The sequence below is a fragment of the Chiloscyllium plagiosum genome, unplaced genomic scaffold (genome assembly GCF_037043375.1).
Source record: "Chiloscyllium plagiosum isolate Xiang-an unplaced genomic scaffold, Cpla_swu_hap1 HiC_scaffold_35, whole genome shotgun sequence".
NCBI classification, from domain to species: domain Eukaryota; kingdom Metazoa; phylum Chordata; class Chondrichthyes; order Orectolobiformes; family Hemiscylliidae; genus Chiloscyllium; species Chiloscyllium plagiosum.
The window spans coordinates 65,321,303-65,341,662 of NW_028270173.1; the positions used below are offsets into that span (position 1 = coordinate 65,321,303).

The 20,360-nt window shown below is 41.0% G+C and overlaps 1 protein-coding gene across 1 annotated transcript; it reads left to right on the forward strand.

Annotated features, from left to right (window-relative positions):
* Positions 1–2,188: 2,188 nt before the first annotated feature.
* On the forward strand, positions 2,189–9,775 carry LOC148141070 (uncharacterized). Its single transcript, XM_087979072.1, has 2 exons — positions 2,189–2,258; positions 8,871–9,775. Exons 1-2 carry the CDS (start codon positions 2,189–2,191, stop codon positions 9,773–9,775), a joined length of 975 nt encoding a protein of 324 aa, XP_087835198.1.
* The last annotated feature ends 10,585 nt before the right edge of the window (positions 9,776–20,360 follow it).

Consider the following 20,360-nt stretch of genomic DNA (forward strand, 5'->3'; position numbering starts at 1 on the left):
AAATTTTCCAACAGAAGTTGTGCATCTTGGATTTCTCTATGACGATGAGCTGTGTATGTTCAAGATTGAACATATTTTTAGCCACAAAGAAAATTAATCATTTTTGTGGAGAGTGCAGATGAATGAACTTCAGGTAAATCAGGTTTTGTTAAATGCTGTAGCAGGATCTGAGGCGCTGATGGTGTTCACTGAATCCAGAGGTCAGAGCATCAAATGCTGTTCACGTGTTTCAAATACAAACATGGATCAGCACAGTACTCCGTGCAAAGAAACAGCCATCATTCTGTAATATCCTTCTGCATGGCAAGTGAACACGTGTCAGACTTTTAAAATCCATGGTAATAGCAAGAATTTGATTCTATTACTGAAACTTCAGAATAGTTTCGAAACTTTTTGGAACTACCTCCACTTCCATTCTTCTGTAAAGTAATGATAAGTTAATAATAAGTCTGATATTCTAAATGCCGCATTTTTTTCTTATTTTGGGAAAGAAAGGTCTTTTGAGAACTATCTTGAGATTAATGAAATCATGCCGTGAAAACCAATTTCCAGTATTTTAGAACACAATATTTAGCGTTACAATCTTACTGCATTGTACATTGTTGGGAGAAATATACAAGTGAATGCATTACACAGATCTGGCATTTATAACAACAAATTGTTTGTTGCTGAGTCACTGATATGTTCCAATTTGATGAACATTCGATGAAAACATGAAGAAATTAAACTTGCGATGTTATGGGGTGAAATAGGGTAACGGTTCTGAATGACTTACTTGAGTTTGGACAGTGCAACACGCTGGGTTAGTGGTTAGCACTGCTGCCTGACAGCGTCTGGAACCCGTTTCGGATTCCAGCCTTGGTCGGCTCCCTGCGTGGAGTTTGCACGTTCTCCCTGTGTCTACGTGGGTTTCCTCCCACAATCCAAAGATGTGTAGGGTAGGTGCATTGGCCATGATAAATTGTCCATAGTGTTCAGGGATGTATAGGTTAGTGCATTAGTCAGGGGTAAATGTGCAGTAGTAGGGTTGGAGAATGTGTGTGGGTGGGGTACTCTTCAGAAACTCGGTATAGACTTGTTAGGCTGATGTGCCTGTTTCCACACTGTTGGGGTTCTCTGAACCTCCATGAAGTCTCTGGATGGTGCAGTCCCAGTGATTCTGTGAAACTGCAACATGCTTTTTGGATATTTTCATTTTGAAAAAAATAATGAAGTGGTGACAGCGAGTAGCATGGGATGTCAGCAGGCTTTGCTTTTGGTGCACTTATCTTCCAATTAAAGATTTAAACACCTGTTCCAAATCAGAGTCATCAAATCTATCATTTTCATATCTACCATTTTCGGAACATCCAGAATACTTTTCCACTTTGTTACCAAATGCTGTCCTTTCTGCCTATTCACTTTGGAAGAAAATATTAAAATAAGAAATGAAAACCACGCATATGGTGCTAAATATATCAATATTCATCTGTATGCATAAATAGACGGTGAGGTCTGTACTGTTAATATTGTCACTTATACAGGAACAAGCAACAACTCAAATTTCCAGTGAGCATACTGTAAAATATCAGTAAAATGACAATTAAATGAAACCTTAACTCATTAAGCCAGTTTCGACTGTAAACTATGTATTATTCAGATGTTTAAAAACAAAATGTCTCAAATTAGCTGAAATGATGATCATCTGCATGTATCTGGTTATGTCACTCGAATATAGCTTGATTATATATACCTCATTTACGATATCCACCAATATAGTTTTAATTTATAAATTACATGTATTGGAAGAAATAGACAAGATTCTCCATTTATAATCACGTGTAAGAAATAAATGCACTGAAAAAAAAAACACATTTTCTGTTTTCATAAATATGGCGCCCATGAAATTCAGTGGCCTTGTGCTATCAATTTTGAATGGTGATGTAGAATCATTTTGCTTGAAATGCTCGATTGTGATAATACTTTGCTATCCTTATTATTTTGACATGTAACATCATTGCATATTATTCCTGAAGGGCAGCAGTAATTATGATTTCCAATAACTTATTTGTTTATCTGCCTGTAATTAACTCAATTATTTTGTTTTTCTCAATGTCACTTGTGGGCTCCCCACTGCTATAAATGAGACAATTACTTTCAAATTAGAAAGGCTGCCTGCACAGAGAAACAATATCACCTCAATCTGAGTATGAGTTCACCAGTGATTATACAAATAGAAAACATTTACTATCCCATCCTCGCAATCGTTGGCATTCCTGGTAAGAACCAGTTCCTGTGCGAATTCGTCTAATCTCTTCATATTCATGAAGAATATTTTCCCTGTTTGGCAGTACTTTCTCTTGGGCTAATGATTCTATTTTAAATTCAACTGTGTTTGAACCAAAGACTCTAGCTTATCCTGAATTATATCCAAAGTTATGTCCATTGTCTGTAGGTTCTCACACTTTATTAATTTCAGCAGCGGGAGTCGAGAGACAGTGAGTCAGAGGGCAGCAAGGAAGGTAAATTTCAATATAAAATGTTTACCTAGTATATCATCGGAGCCCAGGCTGAATTCGAGCTGACGAGGCCAAGGGACGACTGGGTAAGTGAACTCATATATTCGGGCAGTGGCTAAATCCAAAACATTGCACGTGTAGTGTCTCCCATTCCTCATCCTCCTCGAAACATAAAAAGGAAGACGATGTGGAGAGCTGTTCGGGTAAGGATTTAAAACAAAAATCACTTTTGGCGATTGAGAGCTGAGGGAATGGAAGCATGGACAGTCGCATTGCAGGATATGGGAGGTAAGGAACACCGCTCGTGTCTCTGCTGACTTCCCTTGCGAGAAGTGCACCAAACTCTAGCTCTTCACAGACCAGGTTAAGGAACTGGAGCAGGAGCTGGATGAACTTCGGATCATTTTGGAGGCTGAGGGGTTGATAGATAAGAATTACAGGGAGATGGAGACGCCGAAGTTACAGAATAAATGTAGCTGGGTGAACGGCAGGAGAGGAAAAGGGAATAGGCAGTTAGTGCAGGGACACCCCTTCCTCTCAATAATAAGTAAAACGCTTTGGATGCTGTTGGGATTGGAGGTCGAACTACGAGGGGAAATCCACGGTAACCAAGTCTCTGCCACTGAGCCTGGCTTTGTGGCACAGAAGTAAAATGAGAGAGTGATCGTGATAGGCGGTTCAATGGTTACAGAAAAAGACAAGTGATTGTGTGGTCATGAACGAGCCTCCCGAATAGTATGTTGCCTTCTGGGTGGCAGGGATATCTGAGATCGAGTCTCCAGGATTCTTAAAGGGGCGGGGAGCAACCAGAGGTCGCGTTACACATCGGTACTAATGACAGGTAAAGAAATTAGACCCTGAAAAGTTAATGTAGAAGCTGGAATGCAGGAGAAGCAGTGTAGTAATCTCAGGATTTCTACCTTTGGCACGGGCTAGTGAAGCGAGGAACAGGGATCGAGTGCAGCTGAACACTTGTCTGCCGAACTGGTGTAGGAGCGAGCAATTTAGATATGTGGAAATCATTGGGATACTTTCTGGAGAAGTTGGGACCGATACAAGAAGGGCTGGTTGTATCTGAACTGGAGGGGAAACAAAATCATTTTTGGAAAATTTGCGAGAGCTCTTTAGGAGTTTGTAAACTAATTTGGTAGGGGGTTCGGAACCACAGCTAAGAATCATAGGATGGGGTAGCTGGTGAGCAGGCAGATACAGCATGCAGAGAATCGATGAGGAAAGATAAACAGTTATAAGGAAAAGTTACAGTCATTGTGATTGCTTGAAGTGTGTTTGTTTTAATGCAAATGTCAAGAATGAAGGCGATGAACACAGAGCATGAATCAATACTTGTAGCTACAATGTCGTGCCCATTACAGACACTTGGCTATCATGGGGCGGGAATGGTTGTTGCACACTCTGGTAATTAGATGTTTCAAAAGGACTAAGGAGAAAGGTAAAAGAGTTGGGGGAATGGCATTGCTGATCAAGGGTGGTATCACAGCTGCAGAAAACGAGGTTGTCGAGGAGAGTTTTCCGAATGCTTAATTTTGGGTGGAAGTCAGAAACAGGAAAGGAGCAGTCACTTCATTTGGAGTTATCTATAGAGCCCAAATAGCAACAAAAGCATGGAGGAGCAGATTCAGAATCAGGTTTTGGAAAAGTGTAGAAGTAATCAGGATGCAGTCATGCCTGCCTTCAACTTCCGTAATAATGATTAACACCTCCAAAGATCAAATAATTTGGATGGTGCAGATTTTGTCAGTTATGTCGAGGAAGAATTCCTGTTTCATTATGTAGGTAGGCCGACTAGAGGGGAGGCCATTTTGGATTTGGTGTTTGGCAACGATCCAGGTCAGGTGTCAGATCTCTCAGTGGGAGGGCATTTCAGTGATAGTGATCACAACACCCCAACCTTTAGAATAATCAAGGAGAGGGATCGGAGCAGACAATACGGGAATGTATTTAATTCGGGGAGGAGGGTTACAATGGTATTAGGTAGGCACTGTGGAGCATAAATTGAGAGATGATATTCTCAGAGAAATGTGAAGACTGTTGAGTCCTGGATGAGTTTGTACCACTGAGGCAAGAAAGAAATTGTAGGGTGAAGGAAGCTTGGACGACAAGACATGTGCAACAATCAATCAAGTGGAAGAAGGAAGCTTACTTGAGGATGCAGGGATCTGACAGGACTCGAGAAGTTTATGAGGTAGCCAGGAAGGAACTCAAGAATAGACATAGAGTATCTTAAAAGTGGCACGAAAATCTCTTGGCAGGTAGGAAAACAGAAATCAGATGTGAGGAACCGGAGGATGACAGTGTGAGGGCAGGGATGATCAAGGATAGTGGAGGGAACCTGTGTCTGAAGTCGGAGGAGGTACAGGAGATCCTTAATGAATATGTTGCTTGAGTATTTACGAGTGTGAGGGACATTTTCGCTTGTGAGGACAGAGTGAAAGAGGCTGAAACGCTCGGACAGGTTGATGGTTGGAAGGAAGATGTGCTGGAATTTTGGAAAAACATAAGGACAGATATTCCCCTGGGCAGACCGGATATAACCAAGGTTGCGATAGAAAGGGAGGGAAGAGATTGATGTGCCTTTGGCGATGAAGTTTGCATCCTCACTGTCTACAGGAGTAGCCCCAGATGATTGTAAGGTACCGAATGTTATTCCATTGTTCAAGAATGGCAATAGTGATAACCCTGGGAATTTCAGACCAGTTAGCCACAAGTCAGTGTGGGACAAATCATTGGAGAGGATTCTGAGAGAAAGGACTTGTGGGTATTTACAATAGCATAGCCTGATTAGAAATAGTCAGCATAGCTTTGTCAGGGGTAGGTAATGCCTCACATGACTTAAGGAATTCCTTAAGGATGTGACAAAATACATTGATTAAGATAGGGTGGTGGACATGGTTTATATGGATTTTAGAAAGGCTTCTCCTAAGGTTCCCATGGTCGGCTTATTAGAAAGAAAGGAGGCATGGGATGCCGGGAAAGTTGGCTGTTTGGGTACAGAAATTCACAGAAGCTAAAGGGTGGTCATCGATGGAAAGCATTCAGCCTCGATCTCGGTCACCAGTGGCATTCCGCAGATATCTTATATTAGATTAGATTAGATTACTTTTGATTTGATTAGATTACTTACAGTGTGGAAACAGGCCCTTTGGCCCAACATGTCCACACCGACCCTCTGGAGAGCAACCCACCCAGACACATTCCCTTACGTTTACCCCCTACACCTAACACTACGGGCAACTTAGCATGGCCAATTCACCTAACCTGCACATTTTTGGACTGTGGGAGGCAACCGGAGCACCCATAGGAAATGCACGCAGACACATGGAGAATGTGCAAACTCCACACAGACAGTTGCCTGAGGCAAGGATTTAACCCAGGTCTCTGGCGCTGTGAGGGAGCAATGCTAACCACGGTGCCACTGTGTACCCCAAAATGTCCTGACATGCATGACAAGGTTGATAAGTTTGCCAATGAGGTGAAGATAGGTGGAGTTGTGGATCGCGTTGAGGCTGGTGTACGTTTAAACAGGACATTAACAAGATGCAGAACTGTGTTGATAAGTGACAGATGGATTTCAACCTGGAAAAATGTGAAATAATTCAGTTTAGAAGATCACGCTATAATGCAGATTACACTTAAAGATAGAAATCTTGGCAGTGTGGAGGAACAGAGGGATCTTGGGATTCATGCTCATAGATCCCTGGAAGTTGCCACCCAGGTTGATAGGGTTGTTAAGTCAACGCATGGTGTGTCATCCTTCATGAACCGGGAGTTGATTTTAAGTGTTGCAAAGATATGGTGCATCACTATAAAACCCTGATTAGACCACACTTGGAATATTGTGTTCAGTTCTTTTCACCTCATTATAAGAAGTATATGGAAGCTTTAGATATCGTACAGAGAAGATTTACCAGGTTGCTGCCTGGACTAAATGGCATGTCTTATACAGAAAGGTTTAGGGAGCTCGGATTTTTCACATCGGAGTGACAAAGCATGAGAAGTGATTTGATGGAGGTGAACGATATGATGAGAGACGTAGAGAGAGTAGATAGCCGAAAACATTTCCTCAGGGCTGAAATGCCTGTCACGAGGGTCCATAATTTTAAGGTAATTGGAGGAAGGTTTAGGTTAGATGTCAAAGGTAGTTTTGTTTGCACTGAGAATGGTGGGTGCATAGAAACCATTGCGAGCCCTGGTAGCAGATTTAGATATATTATGGAAAAGTAAGAGCATCTTGGATAGGCACATGGATGTTAGTAAAATTAAGGGTATATAGGTTATTTTCATCTCAGAGTAGCAGAAAAGGGCGGCAAAGTGGCTCAGTAGTTAGGACTGGTGCCTCACAGCATCAGGATCCCAGGTTTGATTCCAGCACCTGGCGATTGTCAGTGGGTTTTTTACACATTCCCCCCTTATCTGCATGAGTTTCCTCCGGGTGCTTCCTCCCACAATCCAAAGATATGTAAGTTATGTGAATTGGCCATGCTACGTTTTCCACAGTATTCAGCGATGAGTAGGTTAGGTGCATTTGTCAGGGATAAATATAGAGTAGGGGAACGGGTCTGGGTGGGATGCTCTTTGGAGAGTCAATGTGGACATGTTGGGCTATCGGGGCTGTTTCCACACTGTAGAGATTCTATGAGGAACATCGAAAGGCGGAGGACCTGTAATGTGCTCTACTGTTCTATGTTGCACAACTAATTGAGAAGAAATACAGTTTACAGTGTCAACCAATTTTCCAAGCTTTAGTGTTGATGCATGATGCATGAAAGTATTTTAGATAATTTTTTTTGAGATAATTTTACACATAGGAAATTTAGTTATATATCAACTTAATTCTGGGCAAGAACCACTTGCAATACAAGCTTAGTTGGAGGTGCAATGCATAACAATATGTATCCCGACATGTAATCATATAGAATCCAATTCAATACGTTATTGTTTCACATCAGATAATAATTATTCTTTAATGACACACTTTCATGATAACTCAGTTAACTTCCAAGACATCTGGAGGAATTCTAGAGCAATTTGTTAAGGTGGGCTACCTGCACCTGCCTCAACGCCAATCAATGGAAAGAAATTTGAAGGATAATGCTAATTGTGTTGCGAATTTTTTTAAAAATTAAACTGCAATAGTTTAAACGTGTAGGTGTTAAGGTAAATCAAATGGTTATTTCTGAAGTGTTAGGAAAATCTATCCTCTTCTGATGTACATAAACAAATGTTTAAAACTTTAATTTAGTTGCCCATATAACGAGCAATACAGAATGTCATGATTTAATGAAGATGTTGCACCGCATGCAACTTAAAATATTTGCATTTGAGCAACACCAATAATGATAAATATGATGGATAATTGTTGTATCTAAAGAGTCTCTTGGTTTCGGTTAAGCTCCATTTATGTTTTGACAGTTTAACGTGTGGGGGGTAACGGAGAAAACTCGAGTTGGCCTCAGATGAAATCAATCCTGAACTTGTAATTAGGTTATTTTTGCAAACTAAATTATAGCTGAGGAAACGTGTCAGTCTCTCTTGTTAACATTATATGCTTGCTTGGAAATTTCATCGGCTTCCAGAAACTAACACATTCATTGTCAATTAGCCTTCATGCCGCACAAGTGACGGATGACAGCCAAATACAAGAAAAAATAAATTGATTGTAGCGCTTGTTTTCATTCTCCTTTCCATAACTAACTAACTCAAACGGGGTTGGGGGGGGGGGGGGGGGGGGGTTGCCATTGACCAGAGCACAAACTGGATCATCCACATACGTCCTCGTGTTATCTGAATTTCCCTTAGGCTATTCCTCATGTGGCTATATTCCACGATTTGGTTTCCGTATGTCTATAGTATAGCATTATTTACAATGCGTCTTCAGTAATTTTAAATCACTATATTTTGTGTGTGCCCAATATTACATCATCGGCATGCATAAACTTCCAACTGATGAAAGAATTGGTCGCAATGTGTGCTATCGACAAGATATGCAGCAGCAAAACAATATTCATTTTTCAACAGAATCTGACTGCCTTTAAGTAACTACCACATAGTTTAAGAAGTATAACAGGTCTATAAAACATTAAGTACCTGCAAGAAACCCTCTCAACAAAACACTATCCTAATTTGGACTTCTGCCATCTTCTGGCATGCTCTTTCCATTAAAGCACCATCTGTCTTCTCAATAACAGCTCTGGGTGTTCTACCACAAAGGTGCTAATAGCAATTCATGTAAAGAGATCATTATTGTTTTGTCAACACTAATCATGAGTTATTTAATGAATACTGCCATTTCTGTCAGGATTGTAATCTATCTGATGAAGTGCACATTGAAATTTTCTTCCACCTTTCCCGCAGCTAACTTGGTGACAGTCTTCATTCTCTTACGTGGGCGGTGTGGCCTCTCAAAATGTATCACCCATTACCTGTTGGCTATGGCAGTTGCTGATTTAATGGTTCTACTATTCGACGTGATTCTGTATGAAATTAATGATGCTTATTTTTCACATTCATTCCTTAACTATACTCCTATTTGTAGTCTCAATCTTGTCCTGTTATTTGTTTCAATTGATTTGTCTGTCTGGTTTACTGTGGCTTTCACCTTTGATCGATTCGTTGTCATTTGTCATCAAAAAATAAGAATTAAGTATTGCACTGAGAAATGTTGTACAGTGGTATTATCAGTGATCTGTTTATGTGGCATCTTGCAAAATGTTCCAACTTACTTTATTTATGAACCTCGGCAAATAATTGACAACATACCATGGTCATGTTATACGAAACCAAGCTTCTACACCTCAACTGGGTTCATAGTGCATTTTTGGCTGGATACCATATTAACCCCATTTTTACCATTTGTTTTGATCCTACTGTTTAATGTGTTGACTATCAGACATATCTTAATTGCCAATCGAGTAAGAAGTGGACTACGACGTAACAAATGCTTTGAAAATCATTCTGATCCAGAGGTAAAGGTCAGAAGGAAATCCATTGTATTACTGTTAGTGATATCAGGCACTTTCATACTGTTATGGATGGTAAATTTTATATATTTTATCAGTGTTCATTTCATAAACACGCAATTTTTAGAAGCTAATTATGATGACCCTGCCACTATTGCAGAGCAATCTGGATATATGCTCAGATGTTTGAGTTCTTGTACAAACACATTTATTTATGCAGCTTCCCAGAAACATTTTAGAGACGAACTAATGCATATCACTAAATATCCCTTTGATTTCATCTTTGGCTCAGTCAAATGATTAATACTTCCTAGAATTAAAATTGATCTATGCAATTAAATGAATTCCTTCAACTTACATAGACTTAAATAAAATAAGCAGTGCTCAGTTTCACAAATTTTGCATTAAATTACACAGATTGATATGGGAAAGTCAGAAGCATTCTTCTGCATTTTCTAGCAGTCTCTGTATTCAATAAATATCTTCATGTTGATGGTAATTTGAGTCTGAGGTCCGACCTTCTATGATTGTAAGAAAGATAAAACAACACATTCTGGCATCAATTCACCTTTAATTTATTAACAAGAAATTGAAGAACGTGTTTCAACGAAGATAGAAATTATATCAAAAATCATTAATGGATTAATATTTTATGGAGTTACTGAGAAGAAAAGAGATAGCCGTGCAGAGCAAAATAAAATAGGGTACCTTGAAATTTGGCCCTGGGAATTTAAGATTTTTTTGCAAAACAAACAACTTTTAATCTTGTGAATGCTCTGCAAGCCAGTATTAGATGGTGAAAGATATTAAGGTCTACTGGACAACTGGATGCAAATGCACTAATTGATTGGAAGTAAAAATGAAATTCAAGGTCTGGCTTTTAATGATTGATGTATTGGTTAATTAAATGTCTTGATGTATCACAGCTGAACGCATCACCAATGTTCGATTACGTATGAACTGCATGAAATATACATATGTTACATTGAGATCTTCACGATTTTATTTTGATTTTGTCTCATCGCTAGTTTGGAACTGTGGACTGAAGATGAGAATTAAACTTTGAACAGCTGCTTGATGTTTCTGTTTTGAAGAGAACAAATAAACTGATATTGTTTCCGAAAACTGGTCTGGAAAGTTGGTCACAGTTTACTTCACGGTCTAAGATTACAGCAGGTGCTTAGGCACGAGGATATATCATGCAGAAGAAATGGTAGATACTGGTTTGATTTTTAATTGGTCAAACAACGGTAGAACGACGTTGATGAGATAGATCACAGAAAATGTTGAGAAATGATGAGAAAGTATAGGTTTAATCTGGGTCTTGGGCACAAGGGAGAGGGTATTCGAAGCCACTGGATTGAAGTTGCTTTGCATTTTATTCTGTAATTTTATACTTAAAACAATGTTGAAGGTATTGAGGGAGGAGCCCCAATATGTCAGGCATCAATTAAAAGTCTGCAGTGGTTTGCAGAAAATATTTCCAAGAACCGGTGACTTTGGAATTCAAGAATATATAATCATATGTGTTTTGAAAACAACACATTATTCTAAGATTCATGAAGATTTAGGACCCATTGTGAAACAGTTGACTGGCAAAATGGAATTCTTTATTTGCTTTCAATTTATTACTTAAATGTGCTTACCTGTCTCTGAGTGCGCGCATGTGCACATGTGTGAAAGAGAATCGGCATGGTACTTCATGAAGATTGGGGAGAGACCATAGATATGAAACGCTTTGCCTTGATTTTCATCTATTTTCTGCTTAAGTTACTATTAGTATCAAATAATTACGTTTTGTTTTGGTCTAATATAGATTTGGTGTCTGTTCCATGTAAAATCAGATGAGGAAGAACTTGACGATTTTGAATGTCATTCAATGCTTTCAATTTTATTCTGATTAAATTCAGGGATCAGGATGCTGATTTAGTTTGGCCTGCAATCTGGCATCTAACATGCTTCATTTGAACTCAATTTCAGTTAAACTGCATATGTTAACTGGCAAAATGGTTCTCCACAATCCTCAAGGATACAACATTGGAGATAAGAGCAGAAATTAGGCCATTCGCCCCATCGAGTGTGCTGCAATGTTCAATTCTCAACCCCATTTTCCCGCTTTCGTCCGGATCACTTTGGCAAACCGCAACTTGTCAATCTCTTGCAATCTTCTCTCATATTACTTGTCAGCTTACTCTCTTATGTAACCCTCGCCCTCCTTACTTCTTTTTAACTGTCATCTGTTGTTCTTTGCGCTCTTCCCAAAGCTCTGGATTCCCACTGTCCTTCACCGTATTGCATGGTTCCCTTTTTCTTTTATGCTGCCCCTGCAGTCCCTTGACAGACATGGTTACCTCGTTCACCTTTTACCATGCTCCCTTATCCTGTGGATGAATTTTTGACTGTGTCTCCCGAATTTCTACCGGAAACTTGTTCCACTGCCTTTCATGTTGGGTTCCTCTCCCAATCAATTCTATCCAGTTCCTCCACATGACTTTAGTCAAATGTAAATGTCAAAACGTGCCTTGCTGGATAAACACATCAGGTCATGCAGCATCTGAGGAGCAGGAGCGTCGACATTTCTGGCATTAGCCCTTCACGACGAATACATTTTCCACGTCTTTATTCAACGATAATATCAATACATCGCATTCCAGCTTCTCCTTCTCAAATTGCAGAGCAAGTTCTATCACATTCTGCTTTATGGTTCTGAAGGATTCCTTCACCTTAAACTCCCTTATCAAGTCTTATCATAGCTCATCTTAAATGCAGAATTGCCTCTTCCCTGTAAGGCTTCAACACAAGCTGTGACAATAAAATCTCGTAGACATTCCACAAGTTCATTTTCTTCTTATCCCGACCAACCTGATTTTCCCAGTCCACTGCCACACTGAAATCCCCCACGATCACGTGACCTTGCTTTTCTTTTACACCTTTTTTATCTCCAAATCTTGCTTGTGCTCAAAATCCTGACTACTGTTTGGATGCCTATTCTGAAACTGCTGTTATGTTTTTTTTAAACTTCGTGGTTTCTCACCTCTACCCACACTGATTCTTATCCTCTCACCCTACATCCTTTCTTGATATTATTTTCGTTTCTTACTAATAAGGTGCGCCCATCCCCTCTGCCCACCTGCCTGTGTTTTCCATGGGGTGTAGAATCTTTTAGGTTCAGCTTCCATGTTCAGATCTTCAACCAACTGAGCCGTGAAAGCTGTATGAAAACAGATGTTGCTGTTCGTATTTCTCCTCAGTGTCTGAGTGAATTCCTATGCATTTACACCATAAGCAGAAAAACTGCAAAGGCTCTGGCCCATTGATTATCTTCGGGGACTGTGATCATATCTGAAAGACTTGGATGCTCCAGTGACAATAGATCAGATATAAGACCTCATAACCATGTCGCTGGATCTTTCAAATGGCTAACGTGGGACTTCGCCGACTTTCGGTCCAATTGGTATGATCCTTGCTATGATAACAATATTTCTAATGAGTTTGTGGAAGGAACAGTGTGTCACAGGGATTACCCAAGGTGCTATTTTTTCGGTGAAAATTGCCAATATAAGCTTCCACTCAAAATAGACCGTGAATTAAATTATTTCGTCATAAATCAGAGAATATTCACTTCCCAGCGACTCCCCTCCGCCCTCCCCCCAACCCCCAAAGATTTATTTTCAGATGTGAATTGCTAAGACAAATGTTCAGGACATCATCGTTTGAATGCAATGATCCATTCAATGGATGAGGGGTGTTGTGTTGCTGGCATGACTCACGTGTTTCAGCCTGACAAGATTCCCCCTCCCTGATATTAGCTGTATTCTGCAAATGCCCACTACAATTAATTCTCGCCATTTATCCTGTACTAGCAAAGAGCACGGCAGACTGATCATGTTTTGATAACCTATGCAGAAGAAAAGCAATTATCAAATTTTACTGTGTTTGGACACACAGCGATGCTACTGCATTCTTAACCTGGTGACTTAAAAATTCATAGGTATCCAGACAGATATTCTCCAATAAATTAGCAACATGCAAGCCAGGCACACGTCCATCGTAACAATAAAACTGGTTGAAATTGCTTTTCATGTGCGGAATGCACCCATCAGCTACTTCCTAATCAACCAAATTGCATTAAAGAAAGTAGCACCATCACAGTCTGCCATTCATGTCAAGTCTTGTCTATCAGCTATTAAATCTGCCAATGGTCACTAAGCCTGTCATTGGAATGGTTGATTCATGATACATTGAAATAAAGCGTGCCAGCTAACTTTCTACATTTCCATGAAGTAACTGCCATACTGCTGGTTGGATTGTATTTGTTACTCGTCTCTTTTTGGTCAGTGAGCAGCTTGTGGTCCATTGGAACTACAATGATTTTTATACACATTTAACAGACTGCCATTGCTGTAATATGGGTCAAACGCAGGCAAACTGGGCCAGTCAAAGTTAGGACGTCTGGTCAGCATAGGCAATTTGGCCAATGTTCTGTTACCATGCTGCATAACTTTGTCACACAGAAATTGCACTGACAGCTATTGGGTTGGGCTTTCTACTACTCAAAGCGTTCATGAATGTGCACGGGGACCCAGTATAATTTACGTCATAGAACTCCTCAAGCGTATTGCTGAGAAATTGATGCTTTTGATTCAAAAGTGCTGTTAACCCTGGAACAGTCACAATTCAAACCCTTCCCTTGTGATGATTGTGACGAAACTGATTGAAATAGTTTTTTTAGGAAAAGTTAAACTACAAAATGCGTGTACGCATCTCAGTTGTAACTGTCAGGCCATTTCGCACACACCGCACACTGCGATGACTTTGTCTGGGACGTGTCCCAACTCACAAACGGCACCGGATTCACGTCCTCACCCCCATCCTGATCTGCTCCCAAACCTCCCTCTACCGCCTCTCGACCGTGCCCAAAGACTGGAGATTCGTCTGGCTTCCAGGTTACCCAACCACATTCGGTCTCTCTGTTGATCAGGTTTGGGATACACTTCATCCAGAATTAGGTTTCATACCCGTTTACATTTGCTAAAGCCTGGAATGCCTCACTATCTCTAACAATATGGTCAAGGACACTACAGCCTATCTTTTCTAATTTTGTACTGAATCTTCTTTGCTCTGAGGATAGACGGAAGTGCATATGATATTCTACTACTGTCCTATGGCTGCATGCACAATTTGTCTCTTGATCGCTAATAGGCCATACCCTTTCCATGGTTATTCTCTTCCCCTTGATAAACTGTTAGAATATCGTTGAATTCTGCCTAATCTTGCTAGCCAGCATTTATCATGGCTCCTCTTTCCTCTCCTGATGGCTTTTGTTATTTCACCTCTGCACTTCCCATATTTTAGGGCCTCATTTGTTCTGCTGACTTTTTGCTTTTGCCAAGTCTCTCTTTTAATATTAATTCAGCCCTGAATAGTCCTATTCATTCTCCTTACTTGTTACTCGTACACTTAACCCCTAAAAGGAACAATTTGAACTGTATCATTGTGCCATTTTAAATGTCGGAAATTGTGGAGTTTGAAAAACGCATCAAGAAGTCAGGACATTCCTGATGAAGGGATCATGTCTGAAAAGACGACTTTCCTGTTTCTCGGATGCTTGTTGACCTGCTGTACTTTTCCAGCGTCACACGTTTTTACTCTGATCTCCAGCTTCCGCAATCCTCATGTTCTCCATGCCATTTTAAATGCCTTGCTTTTTTCACTGTAGAGATACCCTCCAAGATTTGTTCACAGACTGTTCTAGCCAGATCCTGCCCATCATTAATAAAGTTTCCCTTGAACCAATCCGTATTCCTTTCTCCAAAACATGTTGGGCTGGTGTCATGTTATGGTTGACAATTTCATTCTGAAAATGTTCCAACTGTGGGTTGTTCAGCTTTGTTACATTCACTTGACAAGCAACGGCTCCCTTGAGCAGAACAGTTTTTTAACTGAGCAATAATGACTGGAGTTGGACATTAGGCTGAAGCATCATTCCGAGGTGGAGACACCACTTCAAAACTGGTAGACTGTCTCAGATTTGACGCAAAATGAAAAGTGGTAGCATAAATCAAAAAACACATTATTTTGAGAAGAAACTATTATAATTAACGCCTGCCCAATCATTGTCGTTGGCACCTGGCAAACTAATTGACAATCATACCTAAAGTAACTTTTGACACAATCTGAGTTATAGTATTAAACAATGCCAATAAAGTATTCATAACTCCAGAAAAAACATTGATCCCAAAATAACGCCTTCTTCCTAATTGTCAACTCATTGAACAATGAGAACTTATGCCAATATTTAGCTTCCGTCTTAATGTATAAAATAAATTGACATGCACATTCAAATTTTCACATCATTACCAAATAGCCTTATCCATTGTCAATCGAAGAAAAACTCGCAAGTACTCAACCTGATGACTGAGAGGTCGTGGTACCTGTTGATATTGCCGAATTAGAAAATGAGGCCGTGCAGCAAAACTGCTGGGCGTTACACAGTAGATTTAAAACAAACAAATGTTTGTAATATCTGGATCATTTCCGAGGTGTGCTAGTGCGTTTCGCAACAAGAAAATGGGACAGATGAATTTGTGGTTGAAGAGTTGGTGCAAAACGGAAGGTTTTAGATTTCCGGAATCTGGCACCATTTTTTGGGAAGGCTGAACAAGCACCAATGGAAGGATCTGATTCACACTGCAACAAACGTCCGAGCAGGTCGGTTCGTTAATGCTGTTGGGAGTCATGTCAACTTGACTGGCCGTGGGGTTGGTGGTGGGCAGTGCGGGTGGGTTGTGAGGGAAACCTTTCTCACTCCATTAGTTACATTGTAAGTCACTGAGGCCTCAGCACTGATCCCTGTCTCACTCCATTACTGAACTTATCTCTCACTGAGATTTCAGTCCTGATCCATTTCTCACTCCATTAGATATATTGAAAATATCTGAGACCCAGCACTGTTCCCTGTCGCAAACTATGAATTACCTTCTAAGTCATTGAGACCCTCACATTGATCACTGTCTCACTCTTTTAGTTGCATTACAAATCACTGAGACCCCAGCACTGATTCCTGCCTCAAGCCACTAGTTGCATTGTAAGTCACTGAGACCCCAGCACTGATCCCAGTCTCACTCCATTATTGGCATTGTAAATCACTGAGACCCCAGCACTGATCTCTGTCTCACTCCATTAATTCCCGCCTGGCTGTGTGGAATTTGCATATTCTCCCTGTGTCTGAGTGGGTTTCCTCCATGTGCGCCAGTTTCCTCCCACAATCCAAAGATGTGCAATTCAGGTGAAATGACCATGCTGAATTGCCCACAGTGTTAGTTGTGTTAGTCAGGAGTAAATATAGGGTAAGGGAATGGGTTTGGGTGGGTTTCTCTTTGGAGGGGCGGTGTGGAATTGTTGGGTCGAAGGGTCTGTTTCCACGCTGTAGAGAATCTAATCTCACTACTTTTACATGTTTTGAGAGCTGCAATTCCACCTCTTCTACAATATGAACCCTTTTCAAGACATAACTATTTATGGCCAGTAGTCCAAGAGCTTTCAGGTCTCTCCACAGTAAATACCCATTTTGGAAATTTGTATTTTAGGATTTTAACCATCTCCGGCGATTCTTTTGTCCTCTTTCCCATCTGATAAACTATCTCATGTTCCATTTTTGCCTTTCTGATTCCCCCCAGTGGACTTCAACATCCCTGAAGACTCCTCGGTGTTTTCAGTTGACTCTGTCCATCATTACCTGACATATGCTTCCTCCCTTTTTTTGGCCACCGCCTTACTATCTCTAGCCAATCAGTATCCCCTACTTCGCTAACTTTGCTCTCAAAACTAACAGGAGCACAATGTTTCTGAAATCTCGTTATTTTAGTTTTAAAGCCGACCACTTTTCAGACAACTCTTTAACTTCGAACTGCCTGCCCCAGTCAGAATTTGAATGTTGCTGTCTGATATCGTCAAAATTGACGTTGCCCCAATTTAGTAATTTAACTTGTGGTTCAGAACTATCCTTTTCCAGAAGTATGTTTGCACTGATAGAATTCTTGTCACTTGTCCCAGACTTTTCCCCACTCACAACTCATTTACTTGCCCTGCTTTGTTTCCAAGCAGAACGTTGATTTTTGCTCCTTCTTTCGCTGGACAATCTGAGCTTTCATTGAGATTTTTGTTTTTTGAACAGACTTAACAAATTCATCCCCATCCAAGGCCTTAGTACGATTGCAGTCCCGGTCTATGTTTGGAAGGGTAACATCTCTGTCTATTGCAATCTTGCTACTCGTACGCTACTAAGATGTGGGCGGCACGGTGGCACAGTGGTTAGCACTGCTGCTTCACAGCGCCAGAGACCCGGGTTCAATTCCCGACTCAGGCGACTGACTGTGTGGAGTTTGCACATTCTCCCCGTGTCTGCGTGGGTTTCCTCCGGGTGCTCCGGTTTCCTCCCACAGTCACAAAGATGTGCGGGTCAGGTGAATTGGCCACGCTAAAATTGCCCGTAGTGTTAGGTTAAAGGGGTAAATGTAGGGGTATGGGTGGGTTGCGCTTTGGCGGGTCAGTGTGGACTTGTTGGACCGAAGGGCCTGTTTCCACACTGTAAGTAATCTAATCTAAGTGTGTCTACCAATTTGCTCAATTTCCTGCTGACTATTCGCAGGTTGAGAATACAATCCAATTAAAGTGATCACGCCCTTCTTATTTCTTGATTCCACCCATAAAGCTTCACTGGACGGTCTCATTTGAATCTCACCTCGAACTAGTGACATTGTATGTTCCCAAGTCAAAAACACAACTCGCCTTCTCCTCTTAGTCACAGAGGCAAAGAGACATACAGCACAGACCCTTCAGTCCAACCTGTCCAGGCCGAGCATATATTCTAACCTAGTCTACTTCAATTTGCCAGCACTTGGCCCATATCCCGTCAAACCCTTTTTTATTCATGTACCCATCCAGATGCCTTTAAAATGCTGTAATTGTACCAGGCCAAAACTTCCTCTGGCAGCTCATTCCAAAGTGCACTGTCCTCTGCGTGAAAATGTTGGCCGTTAGGTTCCCATTTATATCTTTCCCCTCAACTGATGCCCTCTAGTTCAGGACTCACCCACCCCAGGCAAACGACCTTTTCTCTTTATCCTAACCATAGCCGTTATGATTTTATAAACCTCTATTAGGTCACCCTCAGCCTCTGACGCTCCAGGGAAAAGTAGCCCAGCCAATCCAGCTTCTCCACGTAGCTCAAAATTTCCACCCCGAGCAACATGCTTTCAAATCTTTTCTGAACACTTTCAAGATTCACAACTTCCTTCCAGTAGGAAGGAGACCAGAATTGCATGCAATATCCCAAACACTGCCAAACCAATATGCTGTACATCCGCAACATGACATCCCAGTACGATACACAATGCTCTGTGTAAGAATTAAAAGCATGCTAAATGCCTTCTTCACTATTCTATATACCTGCAACTCTCCTTTCAAGGAACTGTGGACAGCACTCCAAGGTCTCTTTGTTCAGCAACACACCGTAGGATTTTACCATTAAGTGTATGAGTCCTGCTGTGATTTAGTTTTCTTGTTCCCCGGAACAATACGCTACCTGCATTGCTCTTCTCTCTGCAATGCTTTTGCAATAGCTGTGATATTCCTTTCCCACTCTCCCACCCATGCACTGAAGTCATCGGCACTATCTGTCATATGTCTTGCATTCAAATGAATGCAGTCAAATTCATCATAGTCCTCAATGCAGGCTGTGCTGTTGCCTGCCTTAAGTATCTGTACCTTCTGTACCAGCCTCAAGCTTCTATCTTGTGTTACTACTGTTTCGGCTGTCCCCACCAACAGTATTGATAACGGTATATTTGTTCGAGGGGAAAAAAACCACAGGAGAATCCTGTATGATCTGCCTGCCTCTCCCAGCGCTCACCAATCTACCTGATAGTCCAGCGAAGATTCAACAGACTGATTGCAGGAATGGAAGGACTACATATGAAGAAAGACTGGATAAACTGAAGATCTCACAGCGATATACCAAATCGTAATGGAACAGGACAGGCTAGATGCAGCAGGTTGGGGAAGCCCAAAACTCGGGGTCACAATCGACGAATAAGGACTACCCATTCAGGACTGAGATGAGGGAGAATTCCATCATTGAGAGAGTTGTGAACCTGTGGTTTCTCTCACACAGGAAATAATTTGGGGCGATTTATTAGATATTTTAAAGAGGAAGGTGGGCGTGACCTTTGCAGCTGAAGGGTTCAAGGAGTTCTGGAGGGAAAGCAGTATGTGGTTACTGTGATTAGTTGGAGTAAGAGAAGGCTGCAGAAGCTGGAGAATCAGAGTCCAAACCAGTGCCGCTCAAAAAGCACAATAGGTCAGGCAGCAACCGAGGAGCAGGGGAGGCGTTGTTGCCAGCATAAGCCCTTCATCAGGAATTTCCTGTGCTGACCAAGTATCCCATCGGACTGAGTCCCATTTGCCAGTATGTCCCCATATCCCTCTACACCCGTACTATTAATATCCCCATTCATCTGGTAGCTCATTCTGATATGCAATATACACGTCATGCAGAATTTACCACACACACCTTTTTAAAATATTTCCCCATCAACTTAAATCTATGCCCTCTACCTGTGGACTCCTTGGCTATCCATTTATCCACATCCTTCATGATTTTGTAAGCATCTATCACGCCCATTTAATACTGATCGTCAATCGTTAAAACCCTGATTGGCTTTGTGGCCTTGATTTATGAGAATATCTCTCAGAACTAGCACTCTCCAAATTGTATTTGAAGGCTAATACTTAAAAGAAAAATTGTGGGGCGCGCAATATAAAGTTGTTTTGTACACTGCATCAGATATTGCATGTTTCTTAACAGTAAAAATGAATTTTCAAA

Bases quoted from the DNA above. Each gene is read 5' to 3' on its own strand.
- LOC148141070 (XM_087979072.1), top strand. From the start codon at position 2,189: ATGAGTTCACCAGTGATTATACAAATAGAAAACATTTACTATCCCATC. The intron at 2,259-8,870 runs GTAAGAACCAGT...CCTTTCCCGCAG, and splicing joins CGCAATCGTTGGCATTCCTG to CTAACTTGGTGACAGTCTTC.